At 40.1% G+C, this 21,163-nt stretch overlaps 1 protein-coding gene across 2 annotated transcripts in view; it reads right to left on the reverse strand.

Annotated features, from left to right (window-relative positions):
- Ints4 (integrator complex subunit 4) overlaps positions 1-21,163 on the reverse strand; it is a 75,973-nt gene that overhangs the window by 34,494 nt on the left and 20,316 nt on the right. For both annotated transcript variants that reach the window (XM_052763203.1, XM_052763202.1), the window contains exons 5-12: positions 20,803-20,991; positions 19,565-19,615; positions 18,472-18,560; positions 17,297-17,417; positions 12,755-12,826; positions 10,568-10,742; positions 8,704-8,909; positions 1,280-1,422 (exon numbers count right to left, since the gene is read on the reverse strand). In XM_052763203.1, coding sequence (XP_052619163.1) covers positions 1,280-1,422; positions 8,704-8,909; positions 10,568-10,742; positions 12,755-12,826; positions 17,297-17,417; positions 18,472-18,560; positions 19,565-19,615; positions 20,803-20,991 — 1,046 coding nt within the window. The remainder of the gene's footprint in view (positions 1-1,279; positions 1,423-8,703; positions 8,910-10,567; positions 10,743-12,754; positions 12,827-17,296; positions 17,418-18,471; positions 18,561-19,564; positions 19,616-20,802; positions 20,992-21,163) is intronic.

Here is a 21,163-nt window from a genome sequence, read left to right on the forward strand (position 1 = left end):
CACACACACACACACACACAAAACAAACAAACAAACTGTAATTTTTAAAATGTGATCTAGAACAAGACTCCACAGGCATTTTTAGCTTGCATCTGCCAGGGAGTGGCATCCTTGCATCCCAGGACTGGCTGGGTGACAGACTAGCTGCCTACCACATGGCAAAGCACAAGATTTCTATCATCTGTCTAAATACTGACATCAATATAGGTATATGTACACGTATCTTCCAACACCTTACTTAACCCCCAGGTAATTTACTAATAGTTTTTCTTTTCTTTTCTTTTTTGGTTTTTCAAGACACGGTTTCTCTGTGTAGTCCTCACTGTTCTGAAATACAATCTGTAAACAAGGGTGGCCTAGAGCTCAGGGATCCACCTACCTCTGCTGGGATTAAAGGTGTGTGCTACCATGTCCAGCTTAGTAGTTTTTCTTTTCTTTCTTTCATTTTTTAAAATATTTGTTTATTTATTTTATGTATATGAATGCTCTATCTGTATTCATGCCTTTGTGCGTTATAGATGATTGTGAGCCACCATGTGGGTGCTGGGAATTTAACTCAGGACCTCTGGAAGAGCAACTAGTACACTTAACCACTGAGTCATCTCTCCAGCCCAGGAGTTATTACATATATACAGGTAGTTCTTCCAATAGAGGTTAATAAACAGTATTACTAGTTTGGCTGAAGTCAGTAAAGCTAAAGTCGACTGGGTGGGAAAATGATTGAACTTTTCTATCTTTAAATCAAGTGCCAGGCCTGCCTCTAAACTCAATGATGGTGGCTATAATGCTGGACAGTGTGCAACAGACAAAGACATTATATGAGAAAAAGGAAACCTAGGAGTCATCTCTCTAACCCTAAGACCTGACAGTCCGTACACAATAGAGATAGGATATTACCAGGTGGATGGATGGGAACCTCTAATCTAATATGTGATGTTCATTTAAGCAGTCAGATTTCTAACAGTTTGGAAAAGATAGCCAGGAGGTGATGGGGCATGCCTTTAATCTCAGCACTCAGGAAGTAGAAGCAGGTGGATCTGAGTTTGAGTTTGAGGCCAGCCTGGTCTACAGAGTAAGTTCCAGGACAGCCAGAGCTACGTAAAGAAACCTTGTCTTGAAAAATAGAAAACATAAACAAAAACAAGTTTGGAAAAGTTGAACCCAGTTTCTATTTAAAGGTGAAAAGGAGGGCTATGCCCAGTCTATGATATCTCCCAAATAATGTACGTTGTACAGTTATCTTATGACGAGACTTAGTAAATGAGGTAAACGTCCTTACTTCCATATGGAGTCCCTGTCAGTAGGGTACTTGGTTAAATTTTTTAGTAGCTCCACCAGTGCAAGATGAATCCCTTCTTTTGTTGAAACATTAGTACAGCATAAGAGTTCATGAAGAGCCTCTCTAATATCCCTGGAGGAATCCTTTTTCAGAAGAGAAAGAAAGAAAGGCAATAATTAACAACAGTAATTGCTAGAAAACTCAAGTTCCATCTATCATGCCCTTGGCCATAGCTACCTTTCCATATAGGGTGGGCACAGGAAAAAATATTTAGAAATTTACTAGCTAAAATTCCCGAGAAAGACCTCATTTTATTGATCTAAGAAGGGGCCTTGGCTCCTTCTATTCCTTCTCTCTCTTCCTGTATTTATTTATTTGTTTGTTTATTAAGACAGGGTTTCATTCACTATGTAGTATTGGTTGGCCTAGAGCTCATTATGTACACTAGGTTAGCCTCAAATTACAGAGATCCACCTGCCTAGCCTCCTACGTGCTAAAACTAAAAGCATGCACCACCTCACCTGGCTTCTTCATGTTTTGAGGCAAGGTCTCATATAGTCCAGGTTCATCTTGAACTATGTAGCTGAGGAAGACCCTGAAGTCTTGATCTTCCTGCCTCTACTTCCTAAATCCTGAGATTACAGCCCTGACCCACCATACCCAGCCATTTTTTGCTCTTTAACCTTCCTTTTTCTCCCTGTCTGAAACTTTTACCTCAGTGTCCAAGTTATAAGGGGCTCCTTCCAACTATGAAAAAGAGCAGGCCATGCTGGATGTGGTTTCACACACTTGCAGTCCCAGCACTTGGGAATCAGAGGTAGGATTATGACTTTGAGGGTAGCCTGAGCTATATAATAAGAACCCCACACACAAACAAAGGATAGCGGAACAGGTTAAAAAAAGAAAGACCAGCCGGGCAGTGGTGGCACATGCCTTTAATCCCAGCACTCGGGAAGCAGAGCCAGGCGGATCTCTGTGAGTTCGAGACCAGCCTAGGCTACCAAGTGAGTTCCAGGAAAGGCGCAAAGCTACACAGAGAAAACCTGTCTCGAAAAACCAAAAAAAAAAAAAAAAAAAAAAAAAAAGAACCAAATTCCCCTGATATGCTCTTATGGTATCTCACTCATGCTATGGACTTACTTCATTTTATTGCTATGCCTTTGTATCAGTATTTCTGACTCCCACTAAATTATAAGGTTCATGAGAGCAGGATCATGGCTTTCACTCACTATTATAACTTCCCCTACAACAGTGCCTGGCACACAACAGACAGACATAGCCAAGACAACAGGGAAAAGTAAAGACCACAGAGAGGGACTGAGGAGCTGACTCAGATCTGTCTGCCTCTACACACTGTCAACTTAACCATCCGAAAATGCTTCCCAAATGAGTAAATCTCCATTGCTGACAGCAGGAAGCTGTACTGATGTCTTGGAAAAACAATGTTCAAACTAGTAAGAAAAACAATTTTAATTTATGTGTTTCTTAAGAACTATATAATTGCCAGTTACGTGGTTAACTTGTACAGATTTGTTTCAGGAAATATTTGCTAAGCATTCACTATGACTAAGTCACTAGATTGAACCTGAAAAGAACATAATAAAAGGCATCACCGAGCAACTCTACTTACAGAGGTAATGATCTCATCAAGGAGATAAAACAAACAGACAAACCTGCTAGACATGATAAAAGAAAAAAAAATAAAGAGGAGACACATGGGACCAGTATTTAATATGCATCAAATGATTGACAGAATTTTTTTTGTTTTTGTTTTTGTTTTTCGAGACAGGGTTTCTCTGTGTAGCTTTGCGCCTTTCCTGGGACTCACTTGGTAGCCCAGGCTGGCCTCGAACTCACAGAGATCCAACTGGCTCTGCCTCCCGAGTGCTGGGATTAAAGGCATGTGCCACCACTGCCTGGCTGATTGACAGAATTTAACAATGTATCTGATATAAATTTCAAAAATGAATTTAACAATGTATCTGATATAAATTTCAAAAATGTTTTAAGAACGAGAAATGCTGAAAGAGAGGCAAGTCTATATGTCAACTTTTCTCCACAGTCACCTGTCCCCTGCCTATCTACTTCTAAAACCTCTGCTTTCTCACTATGTTCCATGAAGACTGAAATTCTTACTCTGTTGTACCTTAGCCTTTCCAGGAGCAGGTCTGTGCCTCAGTCTTCACAGGAATGGCTGCTCTGTCCTTTAAGTATCCTCTCCTCAGAAGCTTGACTATCCTGATGATATATCATAAAACCTCCCACATGTCTAGACTGTTTATCTTCTGTATACGATCTGTCACCATCTGAAACTGTTTACTTCTTTTAAGACTATAATTATGCTCAAAGCGCATATGTTTTTGACATAACAGTATTTTGAATCCATTGACAGTACCTGATTAATAAACAGATTTCTCTAGGTAGGACAGTATCTCAGCATAGCCCCCAAAAGAAATTCCAGCCAGAAGGGTCAAAGCAAAGAAATATAGTAACACAGTAAATGCAAGGGAGCCATGACCAGCACAGTGGAAGAATAGTTTATATGTCTAACTCCTTGGAAAATTCTGAGTCAAGGAGCTTATACACTGTGGACATCAACAAAATCCAATGAGTGAACAGTGGCAGTTTTGTAGGAGCAGGGGACGGGGGGGGGGGGGGGGGGGGGGGGGGGGGGGGGGGGGGGGGGACGACGACGACGACGACGACGACGACGACACACACACACACACACACACACACACACACACACACACACACCTACAGTGAAATAGTAAAGAAAGGCATGAAGACACAGAAGTGATTACAGTATGAAATTTAAGGTCAGAAATGATACAGAAAACGAAAAGCCAGGCAAGATGGCTCAAGTCTATAATCCCATCACTGAGGAGGCAGGAGGCTGTCCTTGGGTTTAAGGCCAGCCTACAGTGAGTTCTAACCAGTCTGGGCTACAGAGTGAGGCATTGTCAAAAAACAAACAAACAAAAAGAAACCAAAAAGGATAGAGACCACCTATGACAAACAATACACACAGCATAAATTTGCCTTCTTAGAATTAAGACATGAAGCCAAGCGGTGGTGGAGCATGCCTTTAATCTGAGGCAGAGGCAGGTGGATCTCTGTAGGTTCTATAGAGGCCAGCCTGGTCTACAGAGTGAGTTCCAGGATAGCCAACGCTACACAGAGAAACCCTGCCTCAACAAAACAAAACAAAACAAAATAGGTGTGAACTCGGGAAAATTCTTAAAAGAAGTGCTATCTATGGAAGTAGGATAATGATATCATTCTTTAAATGATAACACCCTTTAAAAAGCACCCTGTTTTACAGAGAATACAGCAGAAGGGGCTGGAGATATAGCTCAGTAGTTAAGAATACTGGCTGAGCCGGGCGGTGGTGGCGCACGCCTTTAATCCCAGCACTCGGGAGGCAGAGCCAGGTGGATCTCCGTGAGTTCGAGGCCAGCCTGGACTACCAAGTGAGTTCCAGAAAAGGCGCAAAGCTACACAGAGAAACCCTGTCTCGAAAAACCAAAAAAAAAAAAAAAAAAAAAAGAATACTGGCTGAAAACCTGGAAACAACCTAAATGCCCATCAACTGAAGAAAGGATTAAGAAAATAGCCGGGCGGTGGTGGCGCACGCCTTTAATCCCAGCACTCGGGAGGCAGAGCCAGGCGGATCTCTGTGAGTTCGAGGCCAGCCTGGTCTCCAAAGCGAGTTCCAGGAAAGGCGCAAAGCTACACAGAGAAACCCTGTCTCGGAAAAAAAAAAAAAAAAAGAAAATATGGTATATACACACAATGGGGTACTACTCAGCAGAGAAAAACAATGACATCATGAAATTTGCAGGCAAATGGATGGAACTAGAATATATCATCCTGAGTGAGGTAACCCAAACCCAGAAGGACAAACATGGTATGTACTCACTCATAAGTGGATATTAGATATAAAGCAAAGGACAATCAGACTGCAACCCACAGATCCAGGGAAGCTACCTAGCAGGGGGGACCCTAGGATGACTGTGGTTTATAGTAAGTTTTGGTTTTACCCAATCACTGGGCAAGCTTTAATGAAACATTTCACTATTAGGATACGAATTTGTACTGTATCAAGCTGATGAAAGAAAATGCTGGCCGTACTTTCAGGAGGGGAGGCTAAAATCTTTTTAGCTTATGATTAGCCTGTAGAAAAACATCTGCCGTAAATCAAACAGTGAAAGGGAAGATGAATCGGAATCTCACATAAACAACTTAAGTAAAACATAGCTCTCTGAACAGATTAAGTTAGGTCTCTTCTGTATCCCAGAATCTAATCAATATTTATATGTATAATTCAGCTATCATTTGGCTTAAAAGGGCTTATTGGGAAATGTTATCATTTATATTATTTTCTACAGAGAAACTATTTTACTGTTTAAAATAAATAAATTAAAAAAAAAAAAAAAAAAAAGAATACTGGCTACTCTTCCAGAAGACCTGGGTTCAATTTTCAGCACCCACATGGCAGCTCACAATTGTCTGTAACTCCAGTTCCTGGGGATCTGACACCCTCACACAGACATACATGCAGGCAAAACACCAATGCACATAAAATAAAGATTAAATAAGCCATTTAAAAAAAAAGCCTATTCATCTTAAAAAAAAAAAAAAAAAAAAAAGAATGCAGCAGGAATCTGAAATAATTATCCTAATTGTAGTCAGAAGGTTTCTCCGTTCCCACCAGGCCCCCTGCAGTCCTGTGGTCTGCTTATAAAATAATCACTCAGAAACTTTTATTAATTATAACTGCTCAGCCATTAGCTCAGGCTTATTACTGACCAGCTGTTACACTTAAATTAACCCATAATTCTTATCTATGTTTAGCCACGTGGCTTGGTACCTTTTCTCAGTTCTGCCTTGTCATCTTGCCTCCTCTGTGTCTAGCTGGTGACTCCTGACTCAGCCTTCCTCTTCCCAGAATTCTTCTCATCTGCTCACCCCACCTATACTTCCTGCCTGGCTACTGGCCAATCAGCATTTTATTTATCAACCAATCAGAGCAACACATATTCACAGCATACACAATGACATCCCACAGCACTTCCCCCTTTCTGTCTAATCAAAAAGGAAGATTTTAACTTTAACATAGTAAAATTATATATAACAAAAGTTATCAAGCAAGAATTACAATTATAATACCTAATCTATTTGTATTTGGCAAAATTAAAGAAAATATTCTATCTTATATTTATGAGTCTAAAGTTTCATATCTAATTTATCTTTTATCATAACCAAGGAAAATTATAACTAGCTAGTCTTCAACTACATCAAAGACCCCAGAAGGATATAATATTACCTAAGTAAACAGGAAGTACATTGTACTCAACTTCTAAAAATCTAGAATGACAGAGACAGATGGCAATGTTCCTCTGCAACGTTGGGGCATCCATCTTCAGCCCATAGGCCTAGTCTCTCAGTCATTTTTCCCTGTGTCCTGTAGAATGTCTGGCAGTCTCCTCTGCGAAGTAGGAACCTGAAGGACCATTCTGCCTTGTTTTGGTAAATTCAGTGGTCATTTTCCTATGGAAACTGTATGTCCAGTTTATACAACATATTATCAGCACTCCAGGTAAGAGTAGTTTCTTGCCCAAATGGCTATTTTTGCCAAGAAGATAAACTCCATATGGACTGTCTTTGATACCCATCTTTCTCTTTGAAGTAAGTCAGTGCTGCCAGGAGCAGATGTGTCTCACTGTCCATAGAGTCGAAGTTTTTGAAACATTTTAAATGCCATATTCTGTAAGTCTTTGAAGTATTTGAAGATTACCTACCTAACTGAAATATACCTTTATATACCTAAAAAACTTAACTAGCATGATTATAAGTTTGATTATCCTAGATGACTATTAATCTGTATTTAATTTTATACTACAATTTCAAATGAGCTGCATAAACATAATACCTTAAACAAGAGTAGAAATATACATACAGAATAACAAAATTAACTTTAAATTTGTATCAATAAACTAAAATCCACAGCAATGTAAAACATTTTAAACAAGATGTTGCTCTTTAAAAATAGATTCAATAATCTACCCTTTCATCCTATCATATCTATAGCCTACATTTCTATATCATATCCCCCTTTCTTCTTTTAGAAAGAGATTGACTATGACCAATAACAATTAGAAATCAACAATCTAAACAAAGACAAACATTCATAATCCATTTTTGGGGAAAGCTGGTGTAGTTTTCTAGGCTACTTCCTGCTGATTGAGGGCGCTGGTAGTCTTCTGGGGACACAAAGAAAATTTTAGGATTATGGTCAAGTCCTAACTGGAGTAATCTGTGATGCTGTATTCTCTGAGCCTGTTGCCTTGAAGCTGTTCTGGATGTTGGATCATCTGGTGACCTCTCAGGAGGTGGCCACACAGCTTTATTTATCAACCAATCAGAGCAACACATATTCACAGCATACAGAAAGTCATCTCACAATTTCTTTTTTTTTCTTTTCTTTTCTTTTTTTTTTTTTTCGAGACAGGGTTTCTCTGTGTAGCTTTGCACCTTTCTTGGATCTCTCTCTGTAGAACAGGCTGGCCTCAAACTCACAAAGATCCACCTGGCTCTGCCTCCTGAGTGCTGGGATTAAAGGCGTGTGCCACCACCGCCCGGCTCAGAGAGACATCCCACAGAAGCTAATAGTGAGGTACCTTTCATGAGTGAGGGGCTAAAGCCAGATCTCATTTGTTAACACTGAGAAACCAACTTCAGTACTTGCAAATAAGATCCAGACACTTCAGAAAAATAACCCAAGAACATGAGTTCTACAGCCTGGGGAGTCTTTGTATACCCAAAGCAACCACTTAATTGACTGTATGACCTCAGACAAATTACTTTTTCTCTATAAAACTATAGGGTGGAAAGAACTGACCTCTAAGTTTCTTTCCTGTTGCAGCAACTGAATGAAATAAAATCAGAGGCTAAAAAGAGTTCTTTATCACAGTCTCCTGCCTTATTTCCAGGTACTCCTCTGCCCTCTCTCATGTCTTCAGTCATGTGCTACCACTGCAGTGAAGGTCTTTGAATTCCTGGGTGTTAAGATTTTCTAACCTCTGGAACCTTTCTAACCTTCAGAAACCACTCACACCATTTTCCTTCTGTCTAGTCAATGGCACTATCTCGTCCTTAAAAATAAACACCTCCTATGCTTTCTTCCTTAAAGTGTCCTCATAGCATTTTTTTTTTTTTTTGTCTCCTTGACTCAGCCAGTTCAAGTTAGATGTTCTTTTTATTCCCTTCCCTGGTCACAGCAATAACAAGCTTATTCAAATTCCACTTTGGAAGGAATATGGTAAGAGGGCAGAACTTTGCTGCCTCACAATACCTGGGTTAAAGGGGGATGGCCTCCTAGGTATCTGATGAGAAAATAAATGACAGCTACAAACACTCACCTCTAACACAGCCAGGACAGTATCAAGCTGGTCTTCTCGGAGGGTGATATTGTTAGAGATTTTTCTCATGGTGTGTATGGACTGTAGACGCACTTCCTCAATTTCATCATTAAACATGTCAACTAGGAAATCAAGGCACTTTTCAGCAAAGGAGGGTGAAGACTGGGCCAGCATACAAAGAGCCTCCACAGCAGCAATGCGAACCTCTAAAAAATGAAAAACAAATTAAACTGAACATTATTTAAGAGCCATGAAAAACATGGATTCCTTCTCACACAGGCCACTTTTATTCTCTACTCTTCTCTCACTCTACAGATTCTCCCTGTAGCATCTTCTTCCTGCCACCATCACAACAATGCACAAACATGGGCTTTGTATCCCAAGGACTAAGGCCTGTATCTTATTCCATGTGCATGTGATCAAGTAACACATATGCCTAAGTGTATTGAATTTCCTGAAAATGGTGTTGCCTTATCTCAGTGTTCCAACTACATGAAAATATACTTAAATGTCAGATGTTAAATAACTTATTACTGTAAAGGTTGAAATAAGCTAGCTATCATCATCTTAGAACAAAGAACTGGCAAAATGAATTTACTTGCCACAAAGTCAATGAGGGAAGAGAAAACACTAGAACTCACACCTGTAATCCCAGGCTAGCATCATACTGTATGTGGTTAAGGGACATGTTCCTCCTATGAAGACAGGTCTCAGCACAAACTGTATGGAGTGATCTTCACCACTTCATGCCTGCTAGAAAGTAATCTGCAAACCAAGCTACAACCTCACCTCTCTAACTGAACTTTTCTAATGTCAAGAACAACAAAAAGAGAGAAGAAAGGAAGAAGGGAAGAGGAGGAGGAAAGGGGTTGGAGGAAGGGAGTTGAGGGGAGAGAAACAGGAAATGGGAAGATATTTCTCAAAGTAAAACACAACAGGGAAGAGAGGTGTAGAAGGACACTGTAGAAAAACTTCAGGATTGTAATGCATATGTGGAACCAGAAAAATCTTTAAAGAACTAATAGTTGGACAGGTATGGCTATGCACACCTTCCATCCCAGCACTGGGGAATCACAGGCAGGAAGATCTCTGTGAGTTCAAGACTGGCCTGGTCCATAAAGCAAGTTCCAGGCTAGCCAGGGGTATACAGTAAGGCTCCATTACATAGACAGATAGATAAGTAGGTAGGTAAGTTGATTGATAGATAGATAGATGGATGGATGGATGGATGGATGGATGGATAGACAGACAGACAGACAGACAGACAGACAGATAATATGACACAAAAATTTTCACAAAAGCAAAAGGAAGATAGAAGACTTTCTGGTCACAAACACCTGAATTTAAATCTTGTTGTCTGAGTAACTAAATTATTATTATTAATATGACTTTTTATTACTAAGTGCTTACTACAAATAGATCATGTATCATTCCAAGTGCTTTATGAGTGCAGAATCTCATTTAATTTTTACAGCTCAGAAAGATGCTTATTATTATCATCCCCATTTTATAGAAATGCAGATATTTGAATTTAAACACTGCATCATACTGCTTGGGCCTTAGCCATTCTTTCCTAATAGGCTCTTTACACAGTGACTGAAAGGCTAAATGAAAAGATGCACTTTATAAATTCTGTGTGTATGAGAGGCTGTGGCACATGTGTGGAGGTGAAAGAACAATTATGGAGTCAGATCTCTCATGTGGGTTCTGGAGATTGTGCTTAGGTCTCCAAACTTGTATGAGAAGCACCTTTACCTGCTGAGCCATATGGCAGGAACAGATGATGCATCTATTATCACCTTTTCCTATGCCTGACACAAAGCAAAGCATGTGGGTACTATTGGTAATACAAAGCCATACTTACCATACATCTCATCTTCCAACCCATGAACGAAGGCTCCACAAGCTCCTGACTCTATCAAGTTCACGGCACCCGTATCTATTTCTTCCTTGGGAGCATCATCTCCCCATTTCCGGCCGCTGGAAAACTCCCCTGAACTGTAAAGTTCCTTGGCACGCTCATGTGCAGTGCGTTTCCTCTGAAGAAGATGACAACAATTACTGCTTGCCAAGAACACTAAGGTGCACCTAAAACCATGAGGATGTAGGCAACAAAACTGCCCTTGGAGACGACTCAACAGTTCAGAGTAGAGAAATGCAAACCCAACTTAAAACGAGACAAGAAATCCACAAGTCTATAATAGTTTCCAGTAACCTAGAAAAAGTGTTGACTGGACAGGTGGCTATACTTACTATTAAACATAGAAAAGGAGAGCCAGAGAGGCAGACAAAAGCAGTGCCTCGTCACACATTGTCTCCAGTAGAAAATATACCCACTCTAAAAACGTTTGTCAGTCTCATTAGCAAACACTGTCTTGCAGGGTGGTGTTGGCTCACACCTTTAATCCCAGCACTTGGAAAGCAGAGGCAGGTAGATCTTGGTGAGTTTCAGGCCAGCCTGATTTACAGAGTGAGTTTCAGGACAGCCAGAGATGTTACACAGAGAAACCCCGTCTTGGAAAAACAAAACAACAAACACAACAACAAAAAAGAAAACATTGTCTCTCTATAGCAACAATACTCTAGTTGTGCAAAGCTGTACTCTCCAAATAACCTTCTAGTAGAGCACCAAGGGAGAGCATACTGATCAGCAAAGGTGCTTCACAGGTATGGTTCTCATCATAAATAAATAACTGCCACTCTGCTTCATACCATAATTCTTAAACATCTTAAACCACGGATAGTCATTTCAGAAACATCAATGAGTCAAAGTATCAGAGTCTATAAGAATGTGGGTCTCATCCCACAATACAACCTGCACCTCGCAATGTGTCTTGGAAATCCTCAAATTGCTCATCTCATCTCATACACCACAAGCACTTCCTTCCTTACACTTCTACCCTGTGCACCAAAAACAGACTTAAATACCAACTCAAATCAAGGAAAGCTATACAGCACTGTTCATGGCATGCCTACATCAACTCCAGAACCATGTTGAAAGATTTAGCTTATGGAGTAATTCAAAAAAAGGAAAGGGTCACTAAGGTCACAAGGATAATATCCTTCACATGATCTACAGTGGTAAAAAAATCAGAAGAATCTGAGCCTACCATGGTGAAAAGGCTAAAGAGAGATGGCCCATGTACTTAACAAAGTATGCAACTGTTAAAGACATGAGGTATAAACTTGGCAATTAAAAAAAAGGTTATGTGATATAGTGGTGAATGTAAAAAGTAGGCTACAAAGTTATCTACATAACAATTCAGTGTTTAAAACACACATTTAAAAAGCTAGAGAAGCTGGGCGGTGGTGGCCTACGTCTTTAATTCTAGCACTCAGGAGGCAGAGCCAGGCGAATCTCTGTGGGTTCGAGGCCAGCCTGGTCTACAGAGCGAGATCCAGGACAGGCACCAAAAGTACACAGAGAAACCCTGTCTCGGAAAAAAAAAAAAAAAAAAGCTAGAGAAGATACCAAATTTGTCAAAGGTACTGAGATTATATATAAGCAAGCCATTTTTCCTTATATTTATAAACAATTCTATAACTCTGTTATGAGTTTATAAATAAAAATTAAGGTACTGACAATGAATGCACATACTACTTTAGGTCATATTTCATCTAGCCGACCATGTTAAGAAGCACCACCACAGTTAATGCCTAAGGTACTCCACAGAGGCATTTGGTTATTGTCCAGAGAAAGGATTCATTCATTCACTCACCCTTCCGTGGGAACTGTTGCTAAAAAGGAGTCCCACCATGTCACACATCACACAAATAAGATCAGACCTCCATAGTTTCTAAGGAACAGAAAGTAAATCCTACCTCTTTTTTGTTTAACACAACCTTTGCAAAATATTTTATTACAGAATGAAGTCCATGATGTAGCTTGTAATTTGGTTCAAGTTACTATGATTTTGAATTAATATGTAATCTAGTAACCTAAATTAATGTAACATATGCATGGACTGCTACATTAAATCAACACAGATCACCATATATCTACACTGATATTGATTATAGAAACCCAGTTTAAACAAAGAATTCAAGTTACCCTCAAATCTGACATTAGCTTCTTGTCAAGAGTCTGCTCCAAGAAATGAGAACTGACTTGCTCCATGGAGCCCTGTAAAAAGAAAGAATCCAAAGCATATTCCAAACATCATCTTAACATTGAGAGTTTACAAGTAAATGCATAAAGGTAACATTATTCTTGATAGCTAAGATAGGTTCTAAATCATCAGGAATAGACTGTTACAATAAAAATATGGACAATAGTAATAGAAGCTACCTCTGACTGAGGTGGAAATTACTCTGTTCCATATACTGCTCTGAGAGCTTTGTACATATCTCAACCCACTTAATCCTCAGTAGTATGCTACGAAGTAAATACCATCATTAGTCCTATTTTATGCGTGGGGGAGGGGCATACAAATACTAAGTAACAGTCACAAATTCCAGAGCTGAAATATAAACATAGGTTCCAGAAACCCTCTGTTTTAGCCATCCTTCCTCATCATATCTTTTCCCATTCCTTCTTTCCTTCCTTCTTTTTTTTTTGGGGGGGGGTGTCAAGGTCTCATATCACCCTGGCTGGAACTCACTATCTAGCTGAGGCTGGTCTTGAACTCCTGATGTTCATTGTTTCCACCTCCCAGTAGGTCTAACTTCCATCCCTTCTTACTCTATTCTTTCCATACACTTATTTATTTATCCACTCACATATTTTTAAAAAAATTTTTAAATTTTATTTTATGTGCATGGATGTTTTGCCTGTGGAAGGTCAGAAGAGGGCGTCCTCTGGAACTAGAGATGCAGGTAGTTGTGAGTTACCATATGGGTGCTGGGAGTCAAAGCTGGGTCCTTTGAAACAGCAGTAAGTGCTTTTAACCACTGAGCCATCTCTCTAGCCCCAATAATGTCCATTTTTTAATGTGAAAAATTGAAGCTGAGATTAGCTAGTTTGCATGTTTCAAATAAAGGAGAATGTAGATTTGTATCTCATAATGCTCATCCTGCAGCAGGGGTGAATGGACCAGACACAGTCAAAACAAGAGCAACACCACCAGCTTAGGAGGCTATAAGAGCAGGCCCTAGGCACAAGAGGTATACATCTAAGTCCTGTGATTCCTAAGTTAACAGATGTGGAAATGCTTACACAGGCTTGGATCTTTCTTCCCTGCCTGGCCTGGAACTTACTAGAGTAGGTTGCTCTCTAATTGCAGTGATCCTCCTGCCTCTGACTCCCAGTGCTGGGATTACAAGCATGCACCATCAAACCTGGTGAGATCTCCAACTTTCTCCATAGTTTTATTACCAGCATTACTTGGATTTAAAGAGCATTTTTCCCCAACAAAGAAACATTCTAACCACTTCATAGAAAGTTTGTTTGTTCAGTGTCCAATACCCTCCTTCAGTGCCTTCAGCTGAGCTCTCTCCTAACACAGGAGCACAGAAGAGGTATTAGCCATGTCAGGCCTCAAGAAATTTTATAGCACTTGCAATACATTTTCAGTGTCATCTAAGAATAGCTGAAGCTTTCCATTTTAAATTAACAAATGTCAAGAGCATAGTAATTCAATTGAAAAAATGGTGAAACTTTCATTAGTATGGGCCCAGCAGAAAAGGAGAAGGGGTGAATTTAAGTAATGTCATAGGGACAGAACTGATATAAGCTGATGAATCGATGGATAAAGGACAAATAAAACAGAATTCCTAGCCAGGCATTGTGGTGCATGCCTTTTTTAGTCCCAGCACTCGGGAGGCAGAGGCAGGCAGATCTCTGAGTTTGGGGCCAGCCGGGCCTACATAGTTCCAGGTCAGCCAGGGCCACACAGAAAACAGCCCTGTCTCTGTTACACAGAGAAGAAACCTCGTCTCAAAAAACCAAAAACCAAAAACCAAAAAACAAAAAAAAAAAGGGGGGGGGAGGAGCTGGAGAGATGACTCAGTGGTTAAGAGTACTGACTGTTCTTCCAGAGGACCTGGGTTCAATTCCCAGCACCCACATGGCTGCTCAGAACTATCTGTAACTCCAGTCCTAGGGTACTAAAACACCGATGTACATAAAAATAAATAAGTTATAAGAAAAAAAAAAGAAAGAGAAAGGAAAGAAAACAACTCTGTCTCAAAAAACAAACAAACAAACAAAGAATTCCTGGGCCAACAAGATGGCTTGGTGGGAAAAAGCACTTGGCACACAGGCCCCATGATCTGGGTTCAATCCCTGGTCCTCATGCAGAGGTGGAGAGAGGACCAACTGCACAAAGCTATCCCTCCTCTCACCTCTGCCATGGACGCACACCTATACACACATTATACACTCACCCATAACTTTTAAAATCCCCCAATTTCTCTAGTCCATGACTTCTTAGATGGCAGACTCATTCAGGAAAACACAAGAGGAACAGTATTTGGGAAAGAGTTCATATACACTGCACTAATCAGAGAAGACTCTACACTCTTGTCTATATTAAACATCTTCAGGTAAGATAATATACCTCCCCAACTGCATAACTTCCACTATCCAACCTAAACTGCAACCTGAGAAAGCCCTTTCACTGGAGAGCTTTATAAAGTGTCTCTGAAACTAGATAGTTAACAGTGTCAAACATGCCTCCAGAGCAAAAACTGCTCTCAAAATTTTAATTTCACTAGAATTGTGTGTATGTGTACGGATGTGTATGCACCACCACCACAATGTCCACGTGGTGGTCAGGACACATGGGAAGTCAGCTCTCTTCCCCCGGTCCATGGGCTCTGAGAATCAAACTCAGGTCACGGGTGTGTCAGACAAGCACCTCTACCCACTGAGCCATCTCTGGCCCGTGTTCTTACTCATTCTTCTTTCTAGCTTTAATGCTTCTAGCTTCTATCTAATCAGGAGACTAAAAGACAGCAAAACACCAACCAAGATGGACAGTACACCAGAAGTAAAGCTGTCACTAACTAACTAACTAACTAGGACATCAGCATTTGCCTCAGGGAGCACCAGTGCTTGGCACACTTATAAGCACAGAAGCATACAGCAAAGTCTAAAAAAGTTACAACTTCTAAGATCAAAGACTTAAATGTAGTTTAATCCTTACTGAATAAGAAAAATTCAACATACTCTGAAGAGGCCTCCACACACACACAAAAAAAAACCACACCCTGGACAGACCTAAGCTCAAAGCAGTAACTATCTGTTGTATGGATTTGCTTACTTGGCAGTCACACTAGGGGGGACTAAAAAAAAAAACCTCTTTGAGGAGTTATGAATAATAAAAATAATAACAAAAGAAACCTCTTTGAGGAGTTACGAATAATAATAACAACCCAATCTCTTTTGAATGGTCTTCAATTTTCCAATACAACTTACATGTGGAATTTTTTTGTTTTGTTACAATGAGGAACGGAAAACTTTCACTTTTTGCGCAGCACAGACAAATCGAACACCTTCTCATTTCCTTTTAAATTCTGAAGGAACTTGATTCTCCTTTTCCTTGAGTTTTATCCCATCACACACCTCTCACCCACTACTGTACTACTTCTTACCTTCTTGTCCTCTTTCCCTACTACTCTAGACAGTTCATACCTATCCCTAACTCAGCAAACTCATCCACCTTCCTGAGCCATTTCCACAGCCCTGCTTTAATAACTTTAAATCTACACAGCTCCAAATTATGTAATTGTTTGTATTAAAGAGTGATTAATAGTCCAATCTCACTAATAACACTGGTAATTACAAATGTTACTAGTTACAACATTTCTAGCCTGTTAGGCTTTTTAGTCATATGTATGAACATACATATATGCACATATTTACATAGAGTTATGCCTCTTTCTTATATAGAAACACACCTTCATTTATTTATTTAATTGTTTGTTTGTTTTTGTTTTTTGAGACAGGGTTCCTCTATGTAGCTCTGGCTGTCCTGGAACTCACTCTGTAGATCAGGCTGGCCTCGAACTCACAGAGATCCACCTGCCTCTGCCTCCTGAGTGCTGGGATTAAAGGCATGCACCACCACTACCTAACTAGAAACACACATAATATATGCATACATATACAAGTATACTCATAGGTATACTTTCTGTGGGCAATCTTTAATCTTTTTAAATTCTCAATTTGGTATTACATTTTTCATTTTACAGACAAGAAAACAAAAATTTATGGGCTAATGAGATGGCTCACTGGGTAAGGTCATTTGCTACCAAACCTGAAACCCTGACTTTGATTCCTGGCTCCCACATGGTAAAAGACACTGAGTGCTGTTGAATTTGAGTGGTAAGGGTTTAACTACCTTTTCTTTTCATGTGTTTGTTCACTGACACCCCCCCTCCCCAGCTTTTGTGCACGGAAGTAAGTATGGTAATACTACACTCCAGATTTAAGAGTTTGGACTGATGTCTACCTTTATTAATCATTTATATTCAAGTTCGTCCTATTTGCAAATAAACACAGTAATGAAGCATATAACGTAAAGGGGGGGCAAGCTATTGGAGAAATCATGGGGTTTCTAAACATATAACATATCTGACCCTATCTACAGTTTCTCAAAATGTTTGTAAAAACTTAACAATCACTGTGTTCATTAAAGAAAGTGTAACTTACCAATAGCTTTGCTGCTTGAACACGAACTACCCAGGAGCCATCACTGACCATGTGGCAAATTTTCCCAAATGCATCATCAACCAAACGAATTTCTTCATTAGAAGATGGTATTGGGACGATACTAAATAAAAAGAAATGGGGAGAAACCACACATGACGAAGCCTGAGCCTACAGGTTCGGTACTCTAAGGAAGATCAATGAAAACTGTATGCAGTGAATCCTAGACGGAAAGATGCTTCAGCACAACCTATCACTCGGGAAAAATTGTCCAGTGACTTCTAGTTGCACTTCAAACTTTCAGTGTATTAGGTTCAAAGATTTATGAAGAAACCAAGAACGTGGGGGTGGAAAGATTTATAGTTCAGTGGTAGAGTGCATGCTGACCCTCATTCAATCCCTATCACCTATATAAAACAGACCTCTATGTCTGAGTCTGAAAAAAGCAAGTTCTAGACAAGTGTGTGTGTAAGTTCCAAATAACTATAAATATAGCTCATTCCTATAGGTTTATCAGTCCATTCTTGCTTTCCAATGCTGGATAATAGTTTAATGGAAAGGAAACCACCACCTATTTTTTCCTATAGAAAACACCCTTCTATTAAATAGAATAAATATTATAAATCTCCATCTCAAGGAATCATTGTGAATCACTAATTGAAGTGCTATGAAAATATTTTTAGCCAGAGCCAGTAGATGGCTCGGAAAGTAAGGTGCTTGTTGCCAAGCCTGACGGTCTGAGCTTTATCCCCAGAATCTACATGGTGGAAGGAGAAATGATTCCTGCACTACGTCCTCTGCTCTCCACATGCATGTGACACATGTCCACAAGCATAAACACCTGGTATCTTTTATATATGACATTTGGACTAAACCAAACTACACTAAACTTCTTATTCTCATTCTTTATCTAGATCTGCCTATCTCAAAAAAAAAGGTACTTTAGAGACACAGTTCAGTTTCTTCAATTGCAGGTGAGGACGCTGGGACCCAAAAGAGTTAGGTATCTTTCCCAAAGTACACAGTTCACAGCAGCCTGATAATCAAAGCTGTACCCTCCCCCTCTATTTCACACCATTCCACAAATCTCAACAAGTTTTTCTATAGATGGCTTTTGTATGGTGGAAGGAGAAAGAAATGGCACAGCAATGAGCAAAGGTCAACTCACACCTACTGACCTCTCGGGATAGAGCTGACTGACAACCCAGATAAGCTGGACTGCGGCACTGCGCACCTGCTCGTAGTCATCAGAGAGCAATTTACAGGCCTGCAAAGAAGGATTGCACGTCTATCAATCTCTGTTCTCAAAGATGATGTTCAAATACTTTCAAAATGAAGATAGGATGGCAGGATAAGAATAGCAACCAAAATACTTCAGAGTGCTTCTAATTTCTTAAACCTTTGCCCAACAAAGAAATTTTGGCATTTATATGCTTCTCAGGCTGTATTCTAACTATGTAACATCATACCCCATGTGAAAAGCAGATCCAGACAGAGTGACAGATATCTAGAATAATATCAAACCTAGTAAAGTCTACTCAGAGTACTCAAAGCCCATAGTACTACAAAAGATATTTACATATCAGTCCCAGAGATGTGGCTAATTATAATTCCCACCAAGAGATAAAACTATTCATGGTAAGCTAACAAAACCTGATCTGAGGGTGGATTTAGATTACTTATCCCTAGACTCACTCAATCACGCTCCAGTAGAAACACCATCTTCTAAGGCATTTGATTAAGCTGTCAAACAGCCTTTCCACAACTCCAATTTTCTTTTTTTAATCCAATACTACATTCATGTGCCATCTTCTCATATGATCTGTGGTCTTGGTCACCCTCCAGAACATTCTAGTTTACCATATGTGGTGCCAGAATTGCTTACAGTATGGCCCAGCCAAAGACAGAAAAGGAAGACTATAACTTGCCCTAATTATTACTACTTTTCAATACTAGGACCCAATGAGTTACATGCCCAGTCTACTTTCTTTATTTCCAATCATACTTTCTTCATGTATTTAGCATTCATGCACACTGAGCTCCACAAATCTTACAATTCTTTTTACATGCATTAGTACTATCGAACTACATATATATCCCACACTGTTCTCAAAAGTATATGTTTTAGATATGGCTTCACATCCATCCCAATAAGTGTGGCCACTGATCGCTAGCTAAAGTCTCCAAGATTTCCAATCCTGAGAAGCAGTGCAACACCCTCCCAGCTCCATGAACCTCCTCCCCTTCCAGAAAGTAATCATTGTAAGGTACCTGATTATAAATTGTTTGGTGTAACTTCAGTCCTCTCTCATGGAGCTGCAACTAGATAATAAAATAATGGTAAGAAAGAAAAAGAAGGTCAGGTTTGCAGCTCACTGGTAGAATACTTTGCTGTGGGATGATCTGTATGGCAAATGTGTTGCTGATTGGTCAATAAATAAAACACTGTTTGGCCATTGGCTAGGCAGGAAGTATAGGCGGGACAAGGAGGAGAATAAAGCTGGGAAGTGGAAGGCTGAGTCAGAGAGACACTGCCAGCTGCCACGATGACTAACAGCATGTGAAGATGCCGGTAAGCCACGAGCCATGTGGCAAGGTATAGATTAATGGAAATGGATTAATTTAAGCTGTAAGAAAAGTTAGCAAGAAGCCTGCCACGGCCATAGAGTTTGTAACCAATATAAGTCTCTGTGTTTACTTGGTTGGGTCTGAGCGTCTGTGGGATTGGCAGGTGAGAGAGATTTGTCCTGACTGTGGGCCAGGCAGGAAAACTCTAGCTACAATACTTGACTAGCGTTTACAAAGCCCTGGGTCCAGTTCTGGGTCCAGGAAGAAAGAAGCCCAAGGAACAAACGGTTACCACAGCTTCCCCTAAAGAACACCTCCCTCATAGCTCCCATTTCCATTTCTGAAGGGCCATCTATGGTATGCCTACTGTACACAAAACTGAGTCACACTCTTTCCTGCTGGAACCAGTGTACCTGAAGGAGGGATCTAATTGGCATTCTAACAGACTCAGAGATAAAGATGAAGGGTCCCAACGAAGCCCAAAGAAAAGCATACTTGTCATACAGGAACTTGTGTCTTCAGTTCTATGAGGCCACCACCAACACAGTGTGCACTAGGGGATTTCAGAATATATCCAAAGCAGCACACACCATAATCGTAAGAGATGAGCCAGGTGTGAGGCTAAAGCAAGAGGACCAGCCCAAGTTCAAGGCCAGTTATGGATACACAGCCAGGCCCTATCTCAAGAAAGAGAGAAGGAAGGAAGGAAGGAAAAGAAGAAAAGAAAAAAAGCCAGGCTGTGGTTGTGGTGGCCCACACCTTTAATCCCAGCACTCAGGAGGCAGAGGCAGGTGGATCTCTGTGAGTTCCAGGACAGCCAGGGCTTTCTCGGAAAAACAAACAAACAAACAAACAAACAAAAACACCAAAAAAAAAAAAAAAAAGCAAAGACAAAAACAAAAAGAAACCATCCCCAGATACTTTTTTAAAATCATGTTTACCATGGCTTTTATAGCTGCTGTTCTGACACGTGGATCTTGGTCACTAAAGTAATCCCCGATTATCTTCTGGACATCTCTAGCAGTTAAGCCTTCAGCAGCATCTTTTGTGACACTCTTCTCCAAAGAGCCAAGATTGCCAAGTAACTGCAGGCACTTATTTCGTACACCATGGGATGTATCTGTCAGGTGCTACAAAAAGGAGAGAAAGAGTATGAATAAGATACCTTGAAAAATAAACAAAAAACTGGGGGAAAAGCACTCCATCAACCCTAGGGACCACCACCATCCTGGCATCCTCATTCTCTGTGGTCTGTGCAGCATCACATTGCCTAAGGATTCATCTTCTTCTAAAACAAAGTTG

Source organism: Peromyscus californicus, unplaced genomic scaffold (assembly GCF_007827085.1).
Source record: "Peromyscus californicus insignis strain IS unplaced genomic scaffold, ASM782708v3 Scaffold_4__1_contigs__length_199733344, whole genome shotgun sequence".
NCBI lineage: Eukaryota > Metazoa > Chordata > Mammalia > Rodentia > Cricetidae > Peromyscus > Peromyscus californicus.